At 36.4% G+C, this 19767-nt stretch overlaps 1 protein-coding gene and 1 long non-coding RNA gene across 5 annotated transcripts in view; one reads left to right on the forward strand and one right to left on the reverse strand.

The window, feature by feature from the left end:
• The window catches only part of LAMA2 (laminin subunit alpha 2), a 323287-nt gene that overhangs the window by 297641 nt on the left and 5879 nt on the right, over positions 1–19767 (forward strand). For 3 of the 4 annotated variants that reach the window (XM_048937148.1, XM_048937150.1, XM_048937151.1), the window contains 8 exons: positions 3526–3646; positions 5082–5300; positions 6870–7018; positions 10038–10214; positions 11011–11224; positions 13356–13415; positions 15913–16025; positions 17382–17571. In XM_048937148.1, coding sequence (XP_048793105.1) covers positions 3526–3646; positions 5082–5300; positions 6870–7018; positions 10038–10214; positions 11011–11224; positions 13356–13415; positions 15913–16025; positions 17382–17571 — 1243 coding nt within the window. The remainder of the gene's footprint in view (positions 1–3525; positions 3647–5081; positions 5301–6869; positions 7019–10037; positions 10215–11010; positions 11225–13355; positions 13416–15912; positions 16026–17381; positions 17572–19767) is intronic. The other variant, XM_048937149.1, reaches the window with a different exon arrangement.
• Positions 5158–19767, reverse strand: part of LOC125689680 (uncharacterized) — a 31212-nt gene continuing 16602 nt past the window's right edge. The window contains exons 2-4 of the long non-coding RNA XR_007375391.1: positions 13197–13368; positions 6843–6993; positions 5158–5268 (exon numbers count right to left, since the gene is read on the reverse strand). This is a non-coding gene — a long non-coding RNA (uncharacterized LOC125689680). The remainder of the gene's footprint in view (positions 5269–6842; positions 6994–13196; positions 13369–19767) is intronic.

The raw sequence follows: 19767 nt of genomic DNA on the forward strand, positions 1-19767 counted from the left end.
GGGCAGCCTGTTCTAGCACCTGCCTACTCCTTTGGAATACATCTAAAAATATTGTCTGTAGAAAGAATTTATGTTACTTATAGAAATAAGTTTGTAGACATAAACTCCTAAAATTCCTTTTGATATACATAATATTAAGTAGACTTAAATATGGCCACCTTTTCATTTTAAATGCCTGAACCTGAACTTTTACTTCAATAAAATTCCCATTTTTTTTTTAAATTGCATATTATTGTTGACAAACTTTAATAAACTAAACTAAACTAACTAGATAAGAGATACTTGAATTTAGTATTACATGTTTTTAAATAGTTTTTAAGTTTCAAATGAATATTCAGCAGTTTTGCAGTGACAGGAACAGAAGAATTTTGTGCTACAATGAACAGATGAGCAACACAGAAACAAACTCATTAATCTATGCCACTTTTAGCTACGTGGTATGACAGCCTTGAAGTTGTCTTCTGCACAAGAACTGTTGTAATTAGTCTACAGGCTGTTCTGCAACTGAAAGAATGGACATATTTGTTAATTTATTAGATTAACAGCTAGCCTCTGATGTCAAATCATCCAGCAGTACTAAGATGTAAGCTATTTTACTCAGGAGATTTAACACTACATTATGTAGTTGTGAAATCACACCAGCACATAATAAAATGTCTAGAGCAATTTCATTTTGGCAAATTTTTTGTGATTGCTCAGAAAATCAGCATACAGCAATTACTTGGACCTTTGGTAACCATTTTGCCTACAGCTACGATTCATCAGTCATTGGTGCAAGATGGATGTTATGGTAAATTAGAGTCAAAAACAGTGAAAAAGTGACTGTGGCAGTCTACTGGGACTACTGCTACAAACAATATATGCTGCATCCCCCAACTTTGTAATTGTCATTCTGTGTCAGTTCTGCCAAATTCTTTTACATTATTTGCTTTTTATTCATGACCAAATACAGCAATTAACTATGAAAGATTTTTGATGTACTACATTTTCAGGTATTTGTTTGCAGAATAACCTTGCTAATTACCATACACTGACAGTATATAGAATCTTATTATCCATTATATATTGTTTACATATCTACTTCATTTTGAAATATTTTGAACTTTGTTAATAAGTGTTATTAGTTATAATTAACATAATTTTGATTTTTTTTTTTTTTTTTTTTTTGTCTTTCTTTCTCATCATAGTATGAAAGCAAGGTAAAAATAATCAGATTACTTGCATGACTTGCATGTCTAGTAAGTGTAGCTTGAAAGCAGAAGCAGCTATGCAGTAGCAGTGTGTGGGTAGTATTTATACCAGCTGTTATGCTACGGCTGTTAATTCAGCAAGTTGCTCCTGCTGCAACAAGCAAAGCTGCTTCCAAGTGCTTAATGCTGCCATGTTACATGCTGTGCCCACATCTACACAAATAACTTCTATTTTCTTCACACAGCTGCTTAATTCAACTGTGTTTGTTTATTACCCTGGTATGCATTGGAGGCAAAGCTATAGCAAGCTGTATTTCCAAGTTTAAGATCTCTAGCTTATGAGAGCAGCATTGTCTAGGGTCAGCAAGGGAGCAATGCACTCCAAGGCTGTGAATTAATTACTGTGGAGGGTATGAAAGCTACGTGCAGACTTTTGTTAAATTTACCACTTCTGAGTTTAAGAGCTAGGGAAATGATTGAGGATGTCACCTGATTTTTACTGTAATTTCAGTTTGCAGGAATTTGCTTCTACTAGTTTCGTTTTGAGTTTTCAGAGAAGAATCAAACTTGACTCTGTCTTGCAGCTTTATTCCTGGCCTGATTTAGAAATATATAATTTCCCTACCACAATCCAAGAATTTCACTCTTTCAAAGAAAGCTAGATTATTTCTTCCCATGCTCCAGTATCTTTTCTTGTCATCACTTGAAAATGATACTAGTTTGGCACAAAAAATAATGATAATAATCTGAGGTCTGAATGAACTTGTGCCTTGTTTTGTATGTTTTGGAGGGGAACAAAATAAAAAAGTGTTAAAAAAGCATGAAGCAAGTATTAGATGTTTAAAAGGATATAGAGTTCCTATGGGTTAGGAATTATAAGCAGCAATTACAGCAGCTGCCTGTAACCAGACAGCATGAGAGCAGCCTAGAACTGGACAGGACTGAATGGCAATGACAGGGAGAGTATGGGCATTGTTCACAGGGACACAGCAAATGGGTTTTGCTGCTGGGAAACAGCAGCAAATGAAAGAAAGATGAGCAAAACTTACTTACATGATTGTGAATATAGAAGAATAAGGATTATTTCAGTAAGACAGATTGTTTGAGTCACATAAGGGCTGCAAGTTTGCAAGAAAATACACTGCGCTTGCTAGGATGGCTATAATGCAAAGAATGGCTTTCAGTACCAAAACACGCAGCTACACAATATCTGTGCAAAATGGTTTAATTTTGGAATTAACAATCATTTAAAATTTTTCTTCCCTTCTAGAGAGCTGAGTTGTTCCTTTTGTCTCGTCAGTCTTTACTCCTTATTAATCTTCCAAATTCATTTTTCTTTCTTTGAGCTGTTCATATTATTCAGATATTCTATTAAACTGACAGCACTCAAGGGTGACTATAATATTGTAAGCAAAATTAACTAGTGCTTCTTTGTCTCATGGTATAAATCACAGTTGTTTTTCCTTAATATCCTTTGTAAGGCTTTTCTTTGTGCAAACCTGGTTCAGAACTTGCCAGCAATTATGGTCTCTCTCTGGTTTTCCAAGGCCTGCGATCTGCAGATCAGATTTTTGCACTCAAGCATACAAGTTTTGGTGCAACTTTGAGGGGCTTTCTCATTTCTTCCAGCTTCCAGCTGATGAGTCAAAACCTGGAAATTTGCAATTCTATCATAATGTTTTATGCTTTGGATGAGTAATCAGGTTTTATAACAAACCCAAGTGTTTTATTTTCATTACCTACTTGAGAAAATCAAGTGTTTCCTATGTTTCAAATCAATATACAGTAGTATTCATAGGAAAGATACTCAAAATATAAAGAAACCTAATGTCAGTCCATGTGAACATAAAAGATTCCTAAAGCATGAAAAATATTGAATGAAATTTATTTCACACCTTGGCAAATACTTCCTCCAAAACTGTTGTATACTACAAAAGTTTCTTTCATTAAGATCCAGCATGCATAAAGATGAATGAAACATCTTTGTTCCAGTCAAGGTTTCTCCTCATTGTTATGGTTTTCAATACTGCTTCTCTCATCTATTTTTGCCTTAGCTTATTGCACTTGAACACTTAATGTGACAGCACTCCTTTACTAAGGAAGAAAGAAAAGAAGGGTCTGTTGACAAAGGCAATGAATCCTCTGTTACACCTTTGATAAGTGATAAACATTTTATGTGTGGAAAGGTGGTAGAAAGCAAGATGTATTTGTTTGTCTGTCTGTGTGCAATTAAAAACAAAAATCAAGCATCTGTACATCTCAAAAAACTGCATGTATCTACGTGTTCACTAAAGTCTGGTTTTGAAAATAAATTGTACTTTTGAATTTTTTTTAGACCTGAAGTAAACTTAAAGAAATACACAGGTTGCCTCAAAGAGATAGAAATTTCGAGGACTCCGTATAATATATTGAGTAGTCCTGATTTTGTTGGCCTAACCAAAGGATGTACATTGGAGGTTAGTAGGACTTCAATATATTTTGGTCTTAATAGATATAAATGCTTTCTGGTTTCTAATTTTAGGACAAAGCATCTTAATTCTGATTCAATTCAAGATGTGTTTAGTTGCATATATTGATCTAATGTGAATGTCAGTACTGGTATATTTAAGAGAAAGATGGATGAGTCTGATTAACATGTAAGCCAGTTTTCCAGATCCCTACTTCTTGGATATTGTTCCTGGACAGCTGAGATAAAACTGTCTACACAATGTAGGATTTTCTAAAATGCTTAACAATGGTAAAGCTGAACTGTGAACAACCACATAGTTCAAATTCTTTAGCATCTTATTGCAGTTCAGAAAAAAAAATTCTTTAGAATTTCATATTTGTTTTCATCAATTTTAGATTTCTTGGCAAAAAAAGTAAATATACCTGTATTCATTTTCTTCTGTTTCTGCGAGTCTTAAAAAGATCTGGTGATTGTTGTTTTCATTTTTTTTAAACCCTTGAGGTTTCAGAGCTTGAAAACTGATTGGATTGAACATTTTATAGCAGGATTAAAATGTTCTAAATATGCAAAACCGATCGTGTAGGATAATTTAAGGTATGTCAAGTTAAAGCATACAAAAAGACTAGATTAATTACATAAATGTTGTGGGATTTCAAAGAACAGTAAAATTAAACAATCATTTTATCTGGTGTGCTCTTTTATCTCTACATATGAAAACAACTCTATTGTACTGAAAAAAAGGTGAATTATTTTTATGAAAACAATTGTTTACATAGGCTAGTCTTACCCGGATGGTAGAGTGCAAGAATTGACTGAAATTACAGAAAATTTTCAGGAGTATGCATCAGTTTATTATTTGATAACATACTCCACTCTTTAAATGGTGCTAGTGGCATCAAAAAGAGTTGGGACATAAGCAGCAAATGCTTCATCTACAAGCCTGGGTCATCAAGAAGTCAGTGCTGCTTAGTGAAGCAATTATAGTGAAGTACTTTGATTGAGTAATGAAGAGTATTTTCCAAGCAAGTTTGAAGAATAATAGAATCTAGTTTGTGTTCACGTTAGATACTGCTATCACGGGTACTGATTTGAAAGCAAAATATTACTGTATTAACTGTATGGAAAACATTCATATTACAAAAAAATAAAATCAAAACACCTCTGAGCAGATATTTTTAATGTGGGAGGATATTCCAAATTCAGATTAGAGCTTTGCATTTCAATAATAACAAGCTCAAGAACTATTCTCATGTAGCAGATGTAAACAGATAATGTTTGCACAATATTTTGAAAAGTAAATTTCTTAATTTTTTTTTTTTTTTTAAACTTTCCACCTGTTCACCCTAGTTATATTTCCATAGTTTTAGTTAAATTTTAGTTAGTAAATGTTTCTCTTTGTTCATACACTGTTTTTAATCCAACTTTTCTGTCCTCTTCTACAGAATATTTATACAGTCAGTTTCCCCAAGCAAGGCTTTGTGGAAATGCCGCCTGTCTCCTTTGATGTGGGCACAGAAATCAACCTCTCCTTCAGCACCAAGAATGAGTCTGGAATCATTTTATTTGGCTCAAGTGGCACAGTTGTTCCCCCCAGGAGAAAGCGCAGGAACACGGGAAGGAAAACTGACCCTTTGAAGAGAAAACGCAGACAGACTGGACAGGTACAAGGCAAAGGATAAAGAAAACACACAGTTGTACTGAATTTCTTCCATTCAGTTTGGTTCCAAGGCACTGCTACTATTTTATACTTCAGTTACATTCAATAATTGAGAAAAAAGCCTTTGTAATATTACCCTTTTTTTTTTTTAGTTGAAAATTTGATAGAAGCTGAGCTGAAAAAAAAACAAAACCCACAAAACCTACCTTTCTCATAAAGAGTCACAATAAGATAGCTATTTTCCACTCAGAGAGTGGTGACATATGGGAACAGGTTGCCAAAGGAGGTTGTGGATGCCTCATCCCTGGAGGCATTCAAGGCCAGGCTGGATGTGGCTTTGGGCAGCCTGGTCTAGTCTAGTAGTGGTTGGTGACTGCCCATGACCCAGGCCATTCTATGATTCTGTGTTCTATTGCTTGTTGTTAAACAATAGATTTGTTTTTCTATCATGTGTGTTTATAGCATATCTCATATAGATGCTCTCATGTTGTTTTTGTATGTTTTTTTTTTAAGTATTTGAGAATTTGAGTCCTCATCCTGAGTACTACTTGTGCACTATTTATACCTGGAAACATCTGTTCTTCCTGGTCATATAGACACACATAACAACCATTCTGTTTTCACTGAGACAAAAAATAAAAAATCAAGTGGCTAAGAGCAGCGCAGTGTAAGCCCCCTGGTGCTTAGGATCATTACTGTTGGGATCTGTAATTCAGAAGTGCTCCAATCTTCTTTCTCCATTAAAATACTAATCTTCACTATAATTTTTTTCTGAAGAGGAGAAAGTTAATCTATTCAGAGAAAATACCTGCAGAGTCTAAATGGCTAACTGGTAGAAAAGTGATGGATGTTAGAAATTGTTCAAGTCTTGATTAATTAAAAACATCATATATAGACATAGTAGAGTGATGATAAAATACTTGGCTTCTTTCTTTTAGGAAATGATATTTCACTGTTTTCCTTCATACTTACTTTGGGACAGAGCCCCCAGTGATCTGAAGGAATATGCTGTAGGGACAATTCTTTATTAAGACTAGTTCACACGACATTGTCTTCAGAGCACAGGTTCCTTGATCATTATCCAGCTCTTCAGGTCACAGAAGTGAGCATGACACACATTGCTATAGTAACTGTAGGTGGTTAGACCCCGATATCCACTACAACATGTTATTGGTTGCTAGAGTAACTGTGAGTGCGATTTCCCAGCCCAACAATTCAGAACTCACTCTGAGACCAAAGCTATTCAGATTTTGATAGATATAAGTCCAGACCTTGGAACATCAAAAATCAGAATAATTTTAGGTCCAGAGTCTCCTTCCTACCCTGCAAATAAGTATGCAAAGAGTTAACTCTTCTGATGAGGTTTTCCAGAATTGTCTAATCTCATTCATTCATCATTATGAAAATACTATGGAGTCTGAATGGGGCAGCAGCAGCAGAATTGTAATTCCAATACTTTGACTATAGTGAACAAATTAGAAAGAAAATAAAGCATACATAGTAATGTAAAACTAAATAAAATTGTGTCTTTTGAAATGTAACTTACCTTTGTATACCAACATGTCCATTGCAGGCTTACTATGCAGTGTTCCTGAACAGAGGTCGACTGGAAGTGCATATCTCTACTGGAATCCAAGATCCCCACAGGATCACCATCAGACCAGAAGCTGTCAAGTTTCATGATGGCAGAGCACACTCTGTGAGGATAGAAAGATCTAAAGGGTAACAACCTGGCAGTGCTACAGAACATGCAGCACACATCATTTAACAAAATGAATGCACCAGTGTCATCAGCAATCCCAGCCAAATGCTTCCACCAGGCCAAAGACTGTGGTGTAATTCCTTCCTTATACAAATTTTTCAGAATTTAGCACTGACAGGAAACTTATTATACCACAAAGCAAGGTTGTAACTTTTTTTGAAAAGCCATTTATTGTTGGATACACAATGGTGCCCAGATAAATATGGTAAAACATTGAAGATGCACAGTAAGAGATTAATAGCAGTGTTTTTTATTGCTGGAAAGCCATTGCACACCTTTTCAGACCTTTTTGTTTCAAACAGAATTTCACTTTAGCTTCCTTTATCCTTTCTCAGCTGTTATAAGAAATGCTTGTTATTACTTCATCACTCAGGAAGTAATTAGAAACAGTGGTACTGAAGTAGCAAGTGTTATTTATGGCCTGACATTACCCTTGTTCCAAGCAGTTTGCTGCAGTGGCCATTTACTGTACCAACCTCCAATGGATTAGAGCACTGTGTACTACATTGTTCTTTCTTGCTTTGTTAAAAAGAAATTAGAAAGGCAATGTAACAGCCAGCATGTTACAAAACATGGTAGATGTAATTGAAGAGACTTACTCAAACATACTGAATGCTAGGTTTCACTCTATGCCTGGTAAAACCATGGCCTCCTTGAACAACAGGTTTGGTTTCTCTAGTCCCCAGGTACCCTTCCGTAACCTCTATCCTCTCTCTAACCTGCTTTTTTTTTTTTTTTTTTTTGTCAGTATAACTTTTTAATCTCAATTTCTTTTGTATTATTAAATCTCATAAATAATAAAACTGCAGATTCCTTCGGAGAAAAAATTACTTTAGAAATGCACAGTTGCATTAGGCAAAACACTATGTGCTGCTGTGACAGAACACAATTATCCAGTAACGATAATAATAAGCTCTCAACAACAAAGATAATCCTTTCCAGCAGTGCTATAGTAAGTACAGTAGCTTGACCTGTAAGAGTACATCAAGACATATTTGCTACACAATGCCACCCAGTGATGATGCTTGTTAGATGAATGATCAAGGCTTTTTTTTTTTTTTTTTTTTTTTTTTTAAGTAGCTTTGTTACAACACAATTTGTCTGAACTTTACAAGTTTCTATAGGCTGAAATGGAGGGAAAAGACATCAATTAAGACTAGCACCCTCCTCCCTGTGAACACAAGATTTATTTGACTAAATATGAGGGATGTCATTTGAAAACCGTCCAGACAGCTAATTGCCCATGTAATTATAAACTATTTGATTTCTCTTCTAAAATAATTATAGGATACTGTTTGGCAACTAATGCACATTATTGTATGGTTCCACTTGGTGCCAAAATGTTTACTATGGTAATGGTTAAAGATAAGATAAAATGTATGTAAGCTGACAAAGATGTCAACAATCACTATCAATCCAGCAGCACAAAGAATAACTCAAGATCTGACAGGCTTGTTTCCCTATTCTTCCTCTGAAGCCATTGGGGAGAAAAGTCCTCCCTGGGACATTTCACAGAACCTAAGTTATTGACCCTAGATAAACCTTTCCCTTTCTATTGCTGAGGGATCTGGGGGAAATTCTAGAGATTCCTCAGATCCCTCAAAACACTTAATATGCACTTCCTCCAATCCTCTGTAAAATATACAACTTTCTGACTCTACTGTTTTCCATACCAAACGAACACACAAGCATTTATCAGAAAATTGAAACGCTTTCATGCTGTATGTCAGTTATTTAATTCAGGTACTTGAATAACTATCCAGTTCTGTGTAGGACTTGCCTAAATAACGAAGTCAAGTATTTTACGTATGAAAATGGATCTCATTTCAGTCAACATTTTCAATACTCCTTTGCTATCCAACATTAGTAATTAAATATAATTCTACAGTATAAAGAAATTATGTAAAATAACATTTTATATTCACATTCAAACATACTGAAGTTATTATCCAACCTTCATGACTCCACTCATCTTTAGCCAGATTCTCTTCAAAAATTGTTCCATCTTTCAATAGCAAATGGCCTCAAAGACAGCAGTTAATTTTATTTTTTTTTTTTACTCTCAGTGCTTTATCTTATTTTATAGGTTGGTTCCACAGAACTTACGTTAATACTGCTTTTCCAGAATATGCAACCTATGGCTTGGAAAACTACTCTTTCATTTTCTTTCCCCTTCAACAGGTTTCTTTGTAAATGTGGTACATACCTTCACGTTTATATATTTTGTTTGTTCATTTTTCCCCATTTCTTGGCTCTGCTAGATCAGCCAGTGATACTGTGAGTTCAGAAGCCTACAGTTTATCTTCTTTAGGCCCTTAGCAGTGTATTCTGTGGGACAGCTTTGCCTTTAACTTGTAGCCTATGTTGTACCCATGAGAGTGAATTATAGCACTTGCATCAGTGTGTGATGAAGAATCGAACATTCTGCTCTGCCATCTCCCTTGGAAAAAAGAAATTTGAAAAACAACAGATCTTCTAGGAAGCATACAGTGCTTATCTGCAGTTAATTCCTGCAATCAGAGCAGTCTGCTGTTTGCCCCCCTGCAAGAATATAATAGCTTGTACAAACCAAGAAACAAGGAGCCGCATGAAAAGCAACCCCCTGCTGTTCCCATCCCACTGAGCACAGTATGACTGTGTAGCATCACAGTACAGCAGGCTTGGTTCCTGCCATTCACTGCTGTCACACTACAAACCACTTCTTACTGTTCATCCAGAGGCTGATGTTACTGCATCTCCGCAGCACCATTTTGCCAAGCTCTGTTGGAGATCTACCAAGGAAGCACAGCAGTAACTGGAAACCTCCTAAAGGGTTAATATTCATTTAGTGTAAATCGCTAATTGTAGCATTTGGGTTCATTCAGTGTAATAGCTGCTGCAGGAACAAATAGAGCATGCAAAATGGTGATGCCAATACAAGTGATAACCAGAATATGTGTTTTTTGCTTTTAAATGTTTGGGTTTTTTCCCCCCCCACAGGATGTTCGTTGTTCAAGTAGATGAAGACAAAGTCCAGTCTCAGAGACTGCCAACAGACCAGCCCATCTCTGTTAGGAAACTCTTTGTCGGGGGTACTTCTTCTCAGTTTCACACTGCGCCTCTCAGAAACATACCACCATTTGAGGGCTGTATATGGAATCTCGTCATTAACGCCATGTAAGTCACACTAATGCCAACAAATGTTTGTTGGCTACCGAAAAAAGCTTCACTGTTGCAGCAAATCATAACAACAAGTTCTATAACATGTTCTGATTCCTTAATATGACCTTGCATTTTTGTCTGTGATAGGATGCACAATTAATGAACTCTCTTACAGACTATATAGTGCTTACCCGTTTAACCATAAAATGGACCTGAAAGATTCAACAGTAACACTACAGTAAGGCTTACCTCAATGATAGGTATTTATGGAGTCCAACATTTTATTTTATGTAAGTGAGGCTGATCTCCAAGAGCATCCAAATTCTAAGAAATACTGAAGAAATTATTTTACTTTGTGGAAAGTACTTGCTACAATAATCTGGAAGGAATATTTAAGTAAAAAGAAAGAGGACATTGAATAAAATAAAACCTGTACTGCAGGTCCATTTTTCTCCATTTTTTTTCTTTTATATAACTTTAACATAGATCAAGAACTTAAATTAGAATCTCATCAGTCCACACTCCATCAGAGAGAGAAGGTCCACTCTGCCATGTGATTCAGCCTTCCTAGGCCAACAGAACCTGCCAGTGAGCATGCATGCCCCTGTGCTAACTGTAGGCAGGAAGGCAAGCGATGACTATCCCTTCTAATTTAAGTGCCTTACCTCAGAAATTAAACCGGATGGTTTAATCCTGGCAGTTGTGTCCTGTGAAATGGAAACGAACTGCAGTGTATAGCTATTTGATAAAAATAGGTGGTAAAATAGTGGAAAAACTAATAGCAAACCTTGATTTCTTCATGTATTCTCAGCCCCATGGACTTCGCTCAACATGTGACCTTTGAAAATGCAGATATTGGCCGGTGTCCCTCTCTGGAACCAGAGGCCAGGCCACCAGAGGAAGAAGATAAACCAATTCATTCAACAGTCCTGATCCAACCTCAGCCAGATGGAGAGAAAGAAACAACAGAGACACCTCCTGCTAGAGGCTCTCCACCTCCTCCAACATCTATATCTTCCCCACTTGTAAGTGTAGATTACTTCACCTAGTTGAAGTTTGAAAGTTTTTCTTATGAGGCAAAAATGAAAAATGAGCCATCAAGAATAATTTGTCAAAAAATATTAACAATTCAGCAAGATGCCATATAGGGAACACCTTGTCAGCAAAATGTGTGGATAATGGAAATCCATTTGATTATATTTGCTTGGACTGTCTTAACAGTATTTTAAAGAAGGATGTAGCAACAAGAATTTCATTTGGCTTCCATACTTAGCTCTGAACATTCACCAGGATGTAAATCCATCAATACCTGATCAGAATTGGAAAGGAAATTTTCCTGTGGGAAATCCCTGTCATTATAACATTTCTTATGCTGCTCTCTGAAGCATGTGATAACAGCCAATTCAGTGACAGGATTGAAGAAACAGGTAAACTGAAGATGTTTTATATGGCAATTCTTCCACCACTATTTCATAAATTTTGTCCTGGGACTTTACAACCAAAACCCCAGTCAACACTAAATCAAGCTCCATAGTGGTTGCCAGAGATCTTAAGAAGCTAAATAACAGAATCCTTATGCAGTGACATTTAAGAAACTTCTGTTGCACATCTTTTACAAGTTGATGATGTTTCTGTCCAAAACAGATATAAGCTTAGATATCTAAGTATTAAAATGGATAATAATATATCTACGGGAAATTAGCCTGAGGAGAAAAGCTATTTGCATTTTGTTACATAACCATACAAACCATAGGTTTATACAGTGTATAAGTTTAGTTTGTGTGGTATGTACACACACACACACACACACACACACACACACAGGTATAACCAAGTTAGTAAATTGGGTAGTTTCTCTGATTGGCTTTTTTAACTATTTGTGAAGGAGCTCCTAAACCAGCTGAAAGTTGGGATTGATCAGGTTGTAATTCTGTCAGTAAGAGAGAAATGAACTTGAATTCTCGTTCCATTTTACCTGCCTCATTTTCAGAATTCATAGGTGGTTTTCCTGAAAACAAGTAGGATATCTAGCAATGTTTTTCTACCGAATTAATGGTACAAACTTATGTCAAAAACCGTTAATTTATGTTTGAGATTCATGGCCACATAATTAGCCAAATACACAGCATGGTTTTATTTAGGACTTGTCAGACACCAAAACACATGCAACCATGTGTGTATCTGGAAAGTCTCTTCCAACTCAAACAATTCTGTGATTCCATCGTACTTACACCTAGCTCTTAGGCCCAGAATTGTATATACTGTCCTTTTCATGCTTCAGGACAGCATTTTGATTAACTCCCACGAGGTGGAGTTGTTGTAATACAAGGGCTCTGATGCATCTTTGTTTGCAGTTAAAAGTCAGCAAATACACAGCATAGTGAGGTTACCGTACAAAGATAAGGAACCATGCAGTGACAAGGTAAAAAGGGTTAGCCAGTCTTAATGATCACTGTTCTAAAAGAGTGCAGTCAAAACAGCGTGAAATATTTGAGAGAGAGAACTGGAGTATTATCTCTTTGTTAAAATGGAAATAGTTTCTAGTGGTTTAACTAGGTGAGTTTTGTATAAAGTATCTAGAACTGTGATAACTTGAAATGGTGTTCAGAATAAAAATCCAAATAAAACACTATTATTCCACTTTCTCACTTGGAAAAACAAGACAGACCTAGTGTTTCAAAGATCTGAAACTACATTAAATAATGCAAGCTTCTGGACTATTTTTTTACACTTGTTTAAGTTTTCCAAAGTATTTTTCTAGGAAATATTGCAACATAATAATTAACTAAGGTTTAATAATGAGACAATTACACTTAGAAGCCCAGTTTAAAAATCCTGTATATGTAGAATACACAGCAGAAAAAAATAATTTCCATTTAAGAGGCTTAAATGACCTATCTGCTTTATTTAAGACCTTTTAGAGGTTCTTTAAATCTCCACTGTGTATTTTCGCAGAGAGTGGGAATTAAATCCCAAACAAACAAAAAAGTTTCATACCTGTACTAAAGGCAACATGATCTAGAAGTACAAGAGTTGTGAAATACATTGGTCACTACTCTGCTGTTGCTGCTTCCTGCAAGTGCCAAAATGTTTCTCAGCTGAGACCAGTGCTTGGGTAATCGCTGCTTCTGCCTCATATTATTCACTGCTTCTCAGGACTCGCTTGCCGCTGAAATGAAGAGTGCCAGCATTACGCCTGCATTTGACCTCATGACGGTACCTTCCATTTTTCCAAGCATTACTTCATTGCTTTATTAACACAACCCAAGGAGCTGCGAGTGCTGCTTCACCCGTGTTCCCTTTTTTCTACATTCTCTGTGATTACTAATACAGCATTGGTTGGAGAGAATGTGTGACACAGTCCACCAGTGGGCTTCTCTGTTGTTCATTTTCACTGTGATTCATACTCCTTGACTTACCAGCTGAGTACCTGATACCTGAAAATGCAGCTGAAGAGTTCAGTCTTGAGGCTCTCAGGTAATATAGGAGATTATTGAGCAGCCTCAATAAATGTTTGAGCAGCCTTTAAGTGTTGGATACCTTAAAGTTGCTACAGAGAAAACAAAGCCAGAATATTTTAATATAGGCCAATAATCTATGCTAACTTGGCAGTCTCGTGGAGGCTTTAAAGCTGGCTGTCCTTAGCTAAAATGAAAGCAGAAATAAGCTTCTAAATAAAACCTTCTAAATAAAACCTAAATTAAACCTGCAAGCATACTCTATTGATGTTTCTTTTTTTTTTTTACTGACATTTCCCCATCAACCCAATGGACAGTGGTTTTTTTTTAATCAATATTTATCCATAATAAATTGCTATATGCTTGGTGCAATTCCAACCATCACAGGTGTATTCAGAATGTTCCTTCACATCTTACATTTCTGTACAGTCCTCCTGCTGAGATGCAGAAAAACTGCAGCTTTTGCTGCAGGGGAGCAGCTACAGAGTCTGGGCCAGAGCCTGCACTAACAGAAACCAGCCAAGGAGTTAACTGAATGTCAGAATGTGTCCTCTACACATTAAATATGTAAAAGTATTCCACAGGAAAGTATGTATTAGTTTATTTTTCTATTCTTTCCTGTTATTCTAGTACCAGCATCTAGTCCCTATCTCCAGCTTTTAACAAGCCCAAATGCTACAGAAGGTACTATGTACAGATAGAGATTGATACATACATGATCTATTACTGATGTAGCTATTAAGCTAAAAGACAAACTCATAAATATTAAAATAATTAAACAATTTTCAATTCCACCCAGCACTTCTGGAATACAGTTCATTTTTCTATTTGATGCTCATTGGAAGTCTGTTATCACACATTCATAACTTTCTTTGGACCTGTTGAATTTTCCTTGTTTGTTTGTTTGTTTTGTTGTTTTTTTCCCCCATTCCTTGCACATTGATGTGTTATGATGTATGGTGTTCTACTCTACAGAGCATTAATTGAGGAAAATTAATTTTAGAAGTTCTCTGCACTGCTGTGAAGATCTTTATGACATGTAAAGCAAAAAATACAACAGCACTGAAAATCTGACTGAAAGGGAGAAAGAAATTTCCTCTTTGCAGCTGAAATCTCAGTGCCTGATGAGTCATTCATGACATTTCCCAAATGTTTCACAGAAAGAGTTCTTTGTCAGTAAAGCACCGCACTCTGTGATTTGCAGGTCCCTGCTGAGTTGGGCTCAAATAAGAGACTGCCAGCAACTCCAAATGATATCAGGCACAATGCTTAAAAACAGAACTTGCAGCTATCAACATTTGTTTTTTTCCCTGTAGTATTGTTGTCCTTGCGTTAGATCTTCTAAGCAGTTTCTTCACAATACTCTCAGTGGGAGGCAAAAACTAAGCATGAGTAGGAGCTGGTAATTACCATGGTCTCTCCTTGCCCCAGGCAGCTGCACCCTAGAGCTTCAGGGCCATAGATTTAAAGACCCAATGATATTAAAAAGGGGAAATTATACTGGCAGAGGTGTTTTACCTGCTGTTGTTGTATCACTCTAAATTTAATAAAAGTAAAGCAGGCAGGGTGGGAGTTCTTCATTTACATGCCAGGTAGTGTCTGCATTAGATGATTCAAGAAGTTTAAGAAGTTGTTACCTTCTATAAATCAATTAATTGCTTCCCTTACCATTGGTGCGAGCCTTTTAACCACAACAGAGGAAACATCAACATATTAAACAAAAAAAAAAATCGTAAAAAATATATAAATACTGTATATATATATATATATATATATGAAAAAGTGAAGGCTCATTGACAGATGCAAGATCTGTAGATACTTTTAGCTCATTATTTTTAAGTTAACTGGAAGTTGACAGGATAGCGTCTCCTTAAATTTGAAGTCTGACCTCATTTCTGTAAGATGGATCCTATGGTGTAAAACTCAGTTATATGAGAGAGGAGTACACTGAGCTGCCTTGAAATCACTTAAGAATCTTGTAAATACCCACTGATGGCATAAAAGCAGCAATGCTAATATATCACTTTTATTTACTTTTACAACCAACTTAATGAGCTCTGCTTTTAAAGCAAGTTCCTGTCATACTGCTTTATAACTTCAGCTAGCCTGGGGAGACATCAACACACCAGACAAGTGCAGGGCTAGTGTCTAGACTAGAAGAAATATTCTGATTCCTGAGCTGTTGGAAGACTTCCATCCTGTACACAGGTAAGATACAAAATACAAAGTTTGCATGACCGTTGTATATTTTTCAGGATTCCTGTGCTGCCGACACAGAACCAAGCATTTTGGAAGGTGGCAAGCAATTTGGTCTTTCAAGGAACAGCCATATTGCTGTAGCGTTTGATGACACCAAAGTGAAAAACAGGTATGTTATTTTGGTAATGAATTTTGATGAAATAACATGAAAATAAAATGCCACTTATAAGAGTCACAAAAACTTCTCCCACAGTTATGGGCATAATCTAAAAATGATCATATTCCATGTCTAATTCCCTCCATTGTAAAAACATAAGTAGCATTAAAATGTAAAATCCAGGCAATGAACTGCCCATCTCAGTAGCCCTCACAAAAACATTTTAATTTTTTGTAAATTTTCAGGCACATGCAGATCCTAAACTGACTTTGGAAAAAAAAGAAACAAAAAAAAGCAGAAAAGAATTTAACCAAGTGATGCGATTGAGTTCATAGATCACTTTTTAGAAAGAAGTTTCTTGGCTCAGTAACTTAATTTCTTGCAATAAAACAACCTTATATTCGCTTTCTTGCAGTAGGTAAGATTAGGCTCAGACAGTAAACAGACAAAATGACACTGACCTCCTAATGTGCAGCTACATTTCCCCTCCCATCCATATTGACATACAAAGGAGTTCCAAGAGCTTTTTCTAAAAATGCAGATGTTTTCAGCAGGTTTGGGAAGCTATAACTTGTTAATTGTTCACTTTTTCTGTGAAGACACATTATTAAGAAATACACTGTATTGCACCAGTGGGCATTTTTACTGCTGTACTAATTTACAAGTCCACCAGCCTCCCACTTACTTGTTACATGTAGAGAGACTGTACTGTATATTTTACTTATACTAGTTTTAGAAAACTAGGAAAACAATTAAAAGAAAAATATAATCTTATGGTCCTCAAATATCTTTTCAAATCAGAATCCAGGCCTGACCCATTTCATGCAATGATTTTAGATATTTATATGATCAACTACTTTCGGGTAATTAGTGCTTAATATTCCAACTGTAAAGTCTTCTCTCTGCCTCTTTAAAAGTTCTGTAACCTGTCTTCAGGCAGTAGGACTCATTAGACACTCAGCATTTGCTGAATGTCCCTAGGGCCTTCTCCTCTCTGTGAACATTATGTGTCTGAATGATGGGTACCGCCGCTGGAATTTTACAAACGCTGGGATTTTCCAGCAATGACAGCTGCAGCGGAGAAACTGAATCCCCAAATTCTATGCCACAGTTGCACTTCTGTATTTCCACAGTAATAGGGCTAATGAACACTCACGTGTCAAGGATCAGATGTATGTGAAATGCAACATACACGTGACCAAATTATTTTGCCTAACCCCCGATGGACAAGTAAGTTGCACTTGTAAACTCATTTTTACGAGCTGTAAAGTTTTGTTAGACAAATGCAAAGAGATATTCTCTCTACTGCACAACTCTGAATAACATTCACTTTGACTCTCTTATCTCTTTATCTCATTTGATTTCCAGACTTACAATTGAATTTGAAGTCCGAACAATGGCTGACTCTGGCTTGCTGTTTTATATGGCCCGCATCAACCATGCTGATTTTGCTACTGTTCAGATCAAGAATGGACTGCCTTACTTCAGTTATGATCTGGGGAGTGGAGACACCAACACAATGATTCCCAATAAAATAAATGATGGCCAGTGGCACAAGGTATTACAGTCTCTAATGCTAAATTACTCCCTATATCTTAAGGAAAAACAAAGCTGAGAGCTTTGTTTTGCTCTAAGATATTTGCAGAAATGTAGTCTAAACAAGCTAAGCCTTCAATTAGACATTTCTGTGTTCTGCAGAATGTATGCATTAAGGCATAATGTTATGAGAGCATGTACTGCTTACCTATCAAAAAAATATTAGTGTTGATCTTTGAAATTTCTCCTCCAAGAAATGTATGCTACAGGACATATTTGGAATATGTCCCAGCTATTGTGAGGAGCTTCAGAAATGTTCCTTCCTCCTAACAGGACTCCAGTGAGCATCAGCTTACCGTGTTTGAATACACCTTTAAAGCCAGCTGTTAAAATGTTGATGATATCACTGTTCAGACACAGTGCTAAGAACAAAAACAAAAAACAAACAAACAAAATTCAACATGCAACATTAATTCAGTTCATTAGAGAATACATTTTATATTCACGGGTGTATTTGACAGCCTGTTTTGTAAATTTATGAGAGGAATCATTTATCAATATATGCCACAACTGGCTTTCTGGTGGTAAGGGAAGGAACCATGATATTCAGTATTTATTGGGCCAAGGACAACAGATGCATATATACTTATTAGGTAAAATAAAAGCTTAAAGGCAACAATAAAGACACAGAAGAAAAGAAAACAGGTAACTGTATTCCAGTTATATGCAATAATAGTTATTACATTTTGAAACTGGTGTTGATATAATCACTATCCACAACTCTATCACCAAACAAGTAAATCTAATTGCATTTGGGTAAGAGCTTGATTTGGTCATACCACACCCTTTTTGTAGCCATCCTTGGCCCTTCTCTGCTTCATTCTCAGCTGTACCATAGGAATTTTATTTTCATTGGATTTTTATTCAGGACCTTTTTGATGCTAGCAAACACTCTAAATACAAGGTAGTTTCATAAGGGAAAAAAAAAAAAAGAATGTTGCAGTCGTTATTTCATGAGTTTTACCTACTGCCTTAGAATTCTGGCAGTGAACTAATACTCCTTTTTGCTATGACCTTCTATAAGTACAGAACAAATGCGTTTTGCACTTTTAGCCTTGTTTTCTCTATATTCTAAATATATTAACTGGAATATCTATTTCTTAATGCAAGGCTATCCTCATTGGGCATGCAATTTGACACTCCGTGAAAGATGAACCCTTGTAGTAAACGCCACTGTATAGGAAAGAATAGAGGCCAATCTAAATTCAGAATTCCCAAAAAGCAAAAGAAAATACATTTTGGAGAGCTAAGAGAAAGGCAATCTCTCTTTAATAAAAGATCACGCATTGTCTTTAAGAAAGCAGAAAAAAAAATCTTTCAATTAGTTTAAGATGAAAGGTTTCCATCAGGTTTACTGTTTTTGGACAGAACCTCATCAGCTTTGCAGCATCTGCATGTCTTCAATGCAATTCACAACCACAGCCCAATTCTCTGAACAGAAGCCTTACAAACACAGCTGGCACTACTCCAGCCTGAACTGTGATGTGAGGTACACTCAAACTAAAGGAATCACAATGTCAGTAATACCCTGACCATACCATAACAAAACTTTGCAACACATGCTTTAATCATTCAACATTTGCTATTTTTAGTACTTAACATTACTATCTGATTCTAGGAAAAAGAATATTGCAGTGTTCCTATGATAGCAGTAATGTCGCTTTCAAAAGGACTCCCACATCTTTTCAGTAATTCTAATAAATAATATTCATAGAATCACCAAGGTTGGAAAAGACCTAAAAGATCATCCAGTCCAACCGTTCACCTATTCCCAATAGCTCCCACTAAACCATGTCCCTCAACACAACATCCAGCCTTTCCTTGAACACCCCCAGGCTCGGCGACTCCACCACCTCCCTGGGCAGTCCATTCCAGTGCCTGACCACCCTTTCTGAAAAGTAATACTTCCTCATGTCCAGCCTGAATCTCCCCTGCCGTAGCTTGAAGCCATTCCCTCTGGTCCTATCACTAATGACACGAGAGAAGAGGCCGACCCCCAGCTCACTACAACCTCCCTTCAGGAAGTTATAGAGAGCAATGAGGTCTCCCCTGAGCCTCCTCTTCTCCAGGCTGAACATTCCCAGCTCCTTCAGCCTCTCCTCATATGGCCTGTGTTCCAGACCCCTCACCAGCTTCGTTGCCCTCCTTTGAACACATT

Source organism: Lagopus muta, chromosome 2, assembly GCF_023343835.1.
Source record: "Lagopus muta isolate bLagMut1 chromosome 2, bLagMut1 primary, whole genome shotgun sequence".
Lineage (NCBI taxonomy): Eukaryota > Metazoa > Chordata > Aves > Galliformes > Phasianidae > Lagopus > Lagopus muta.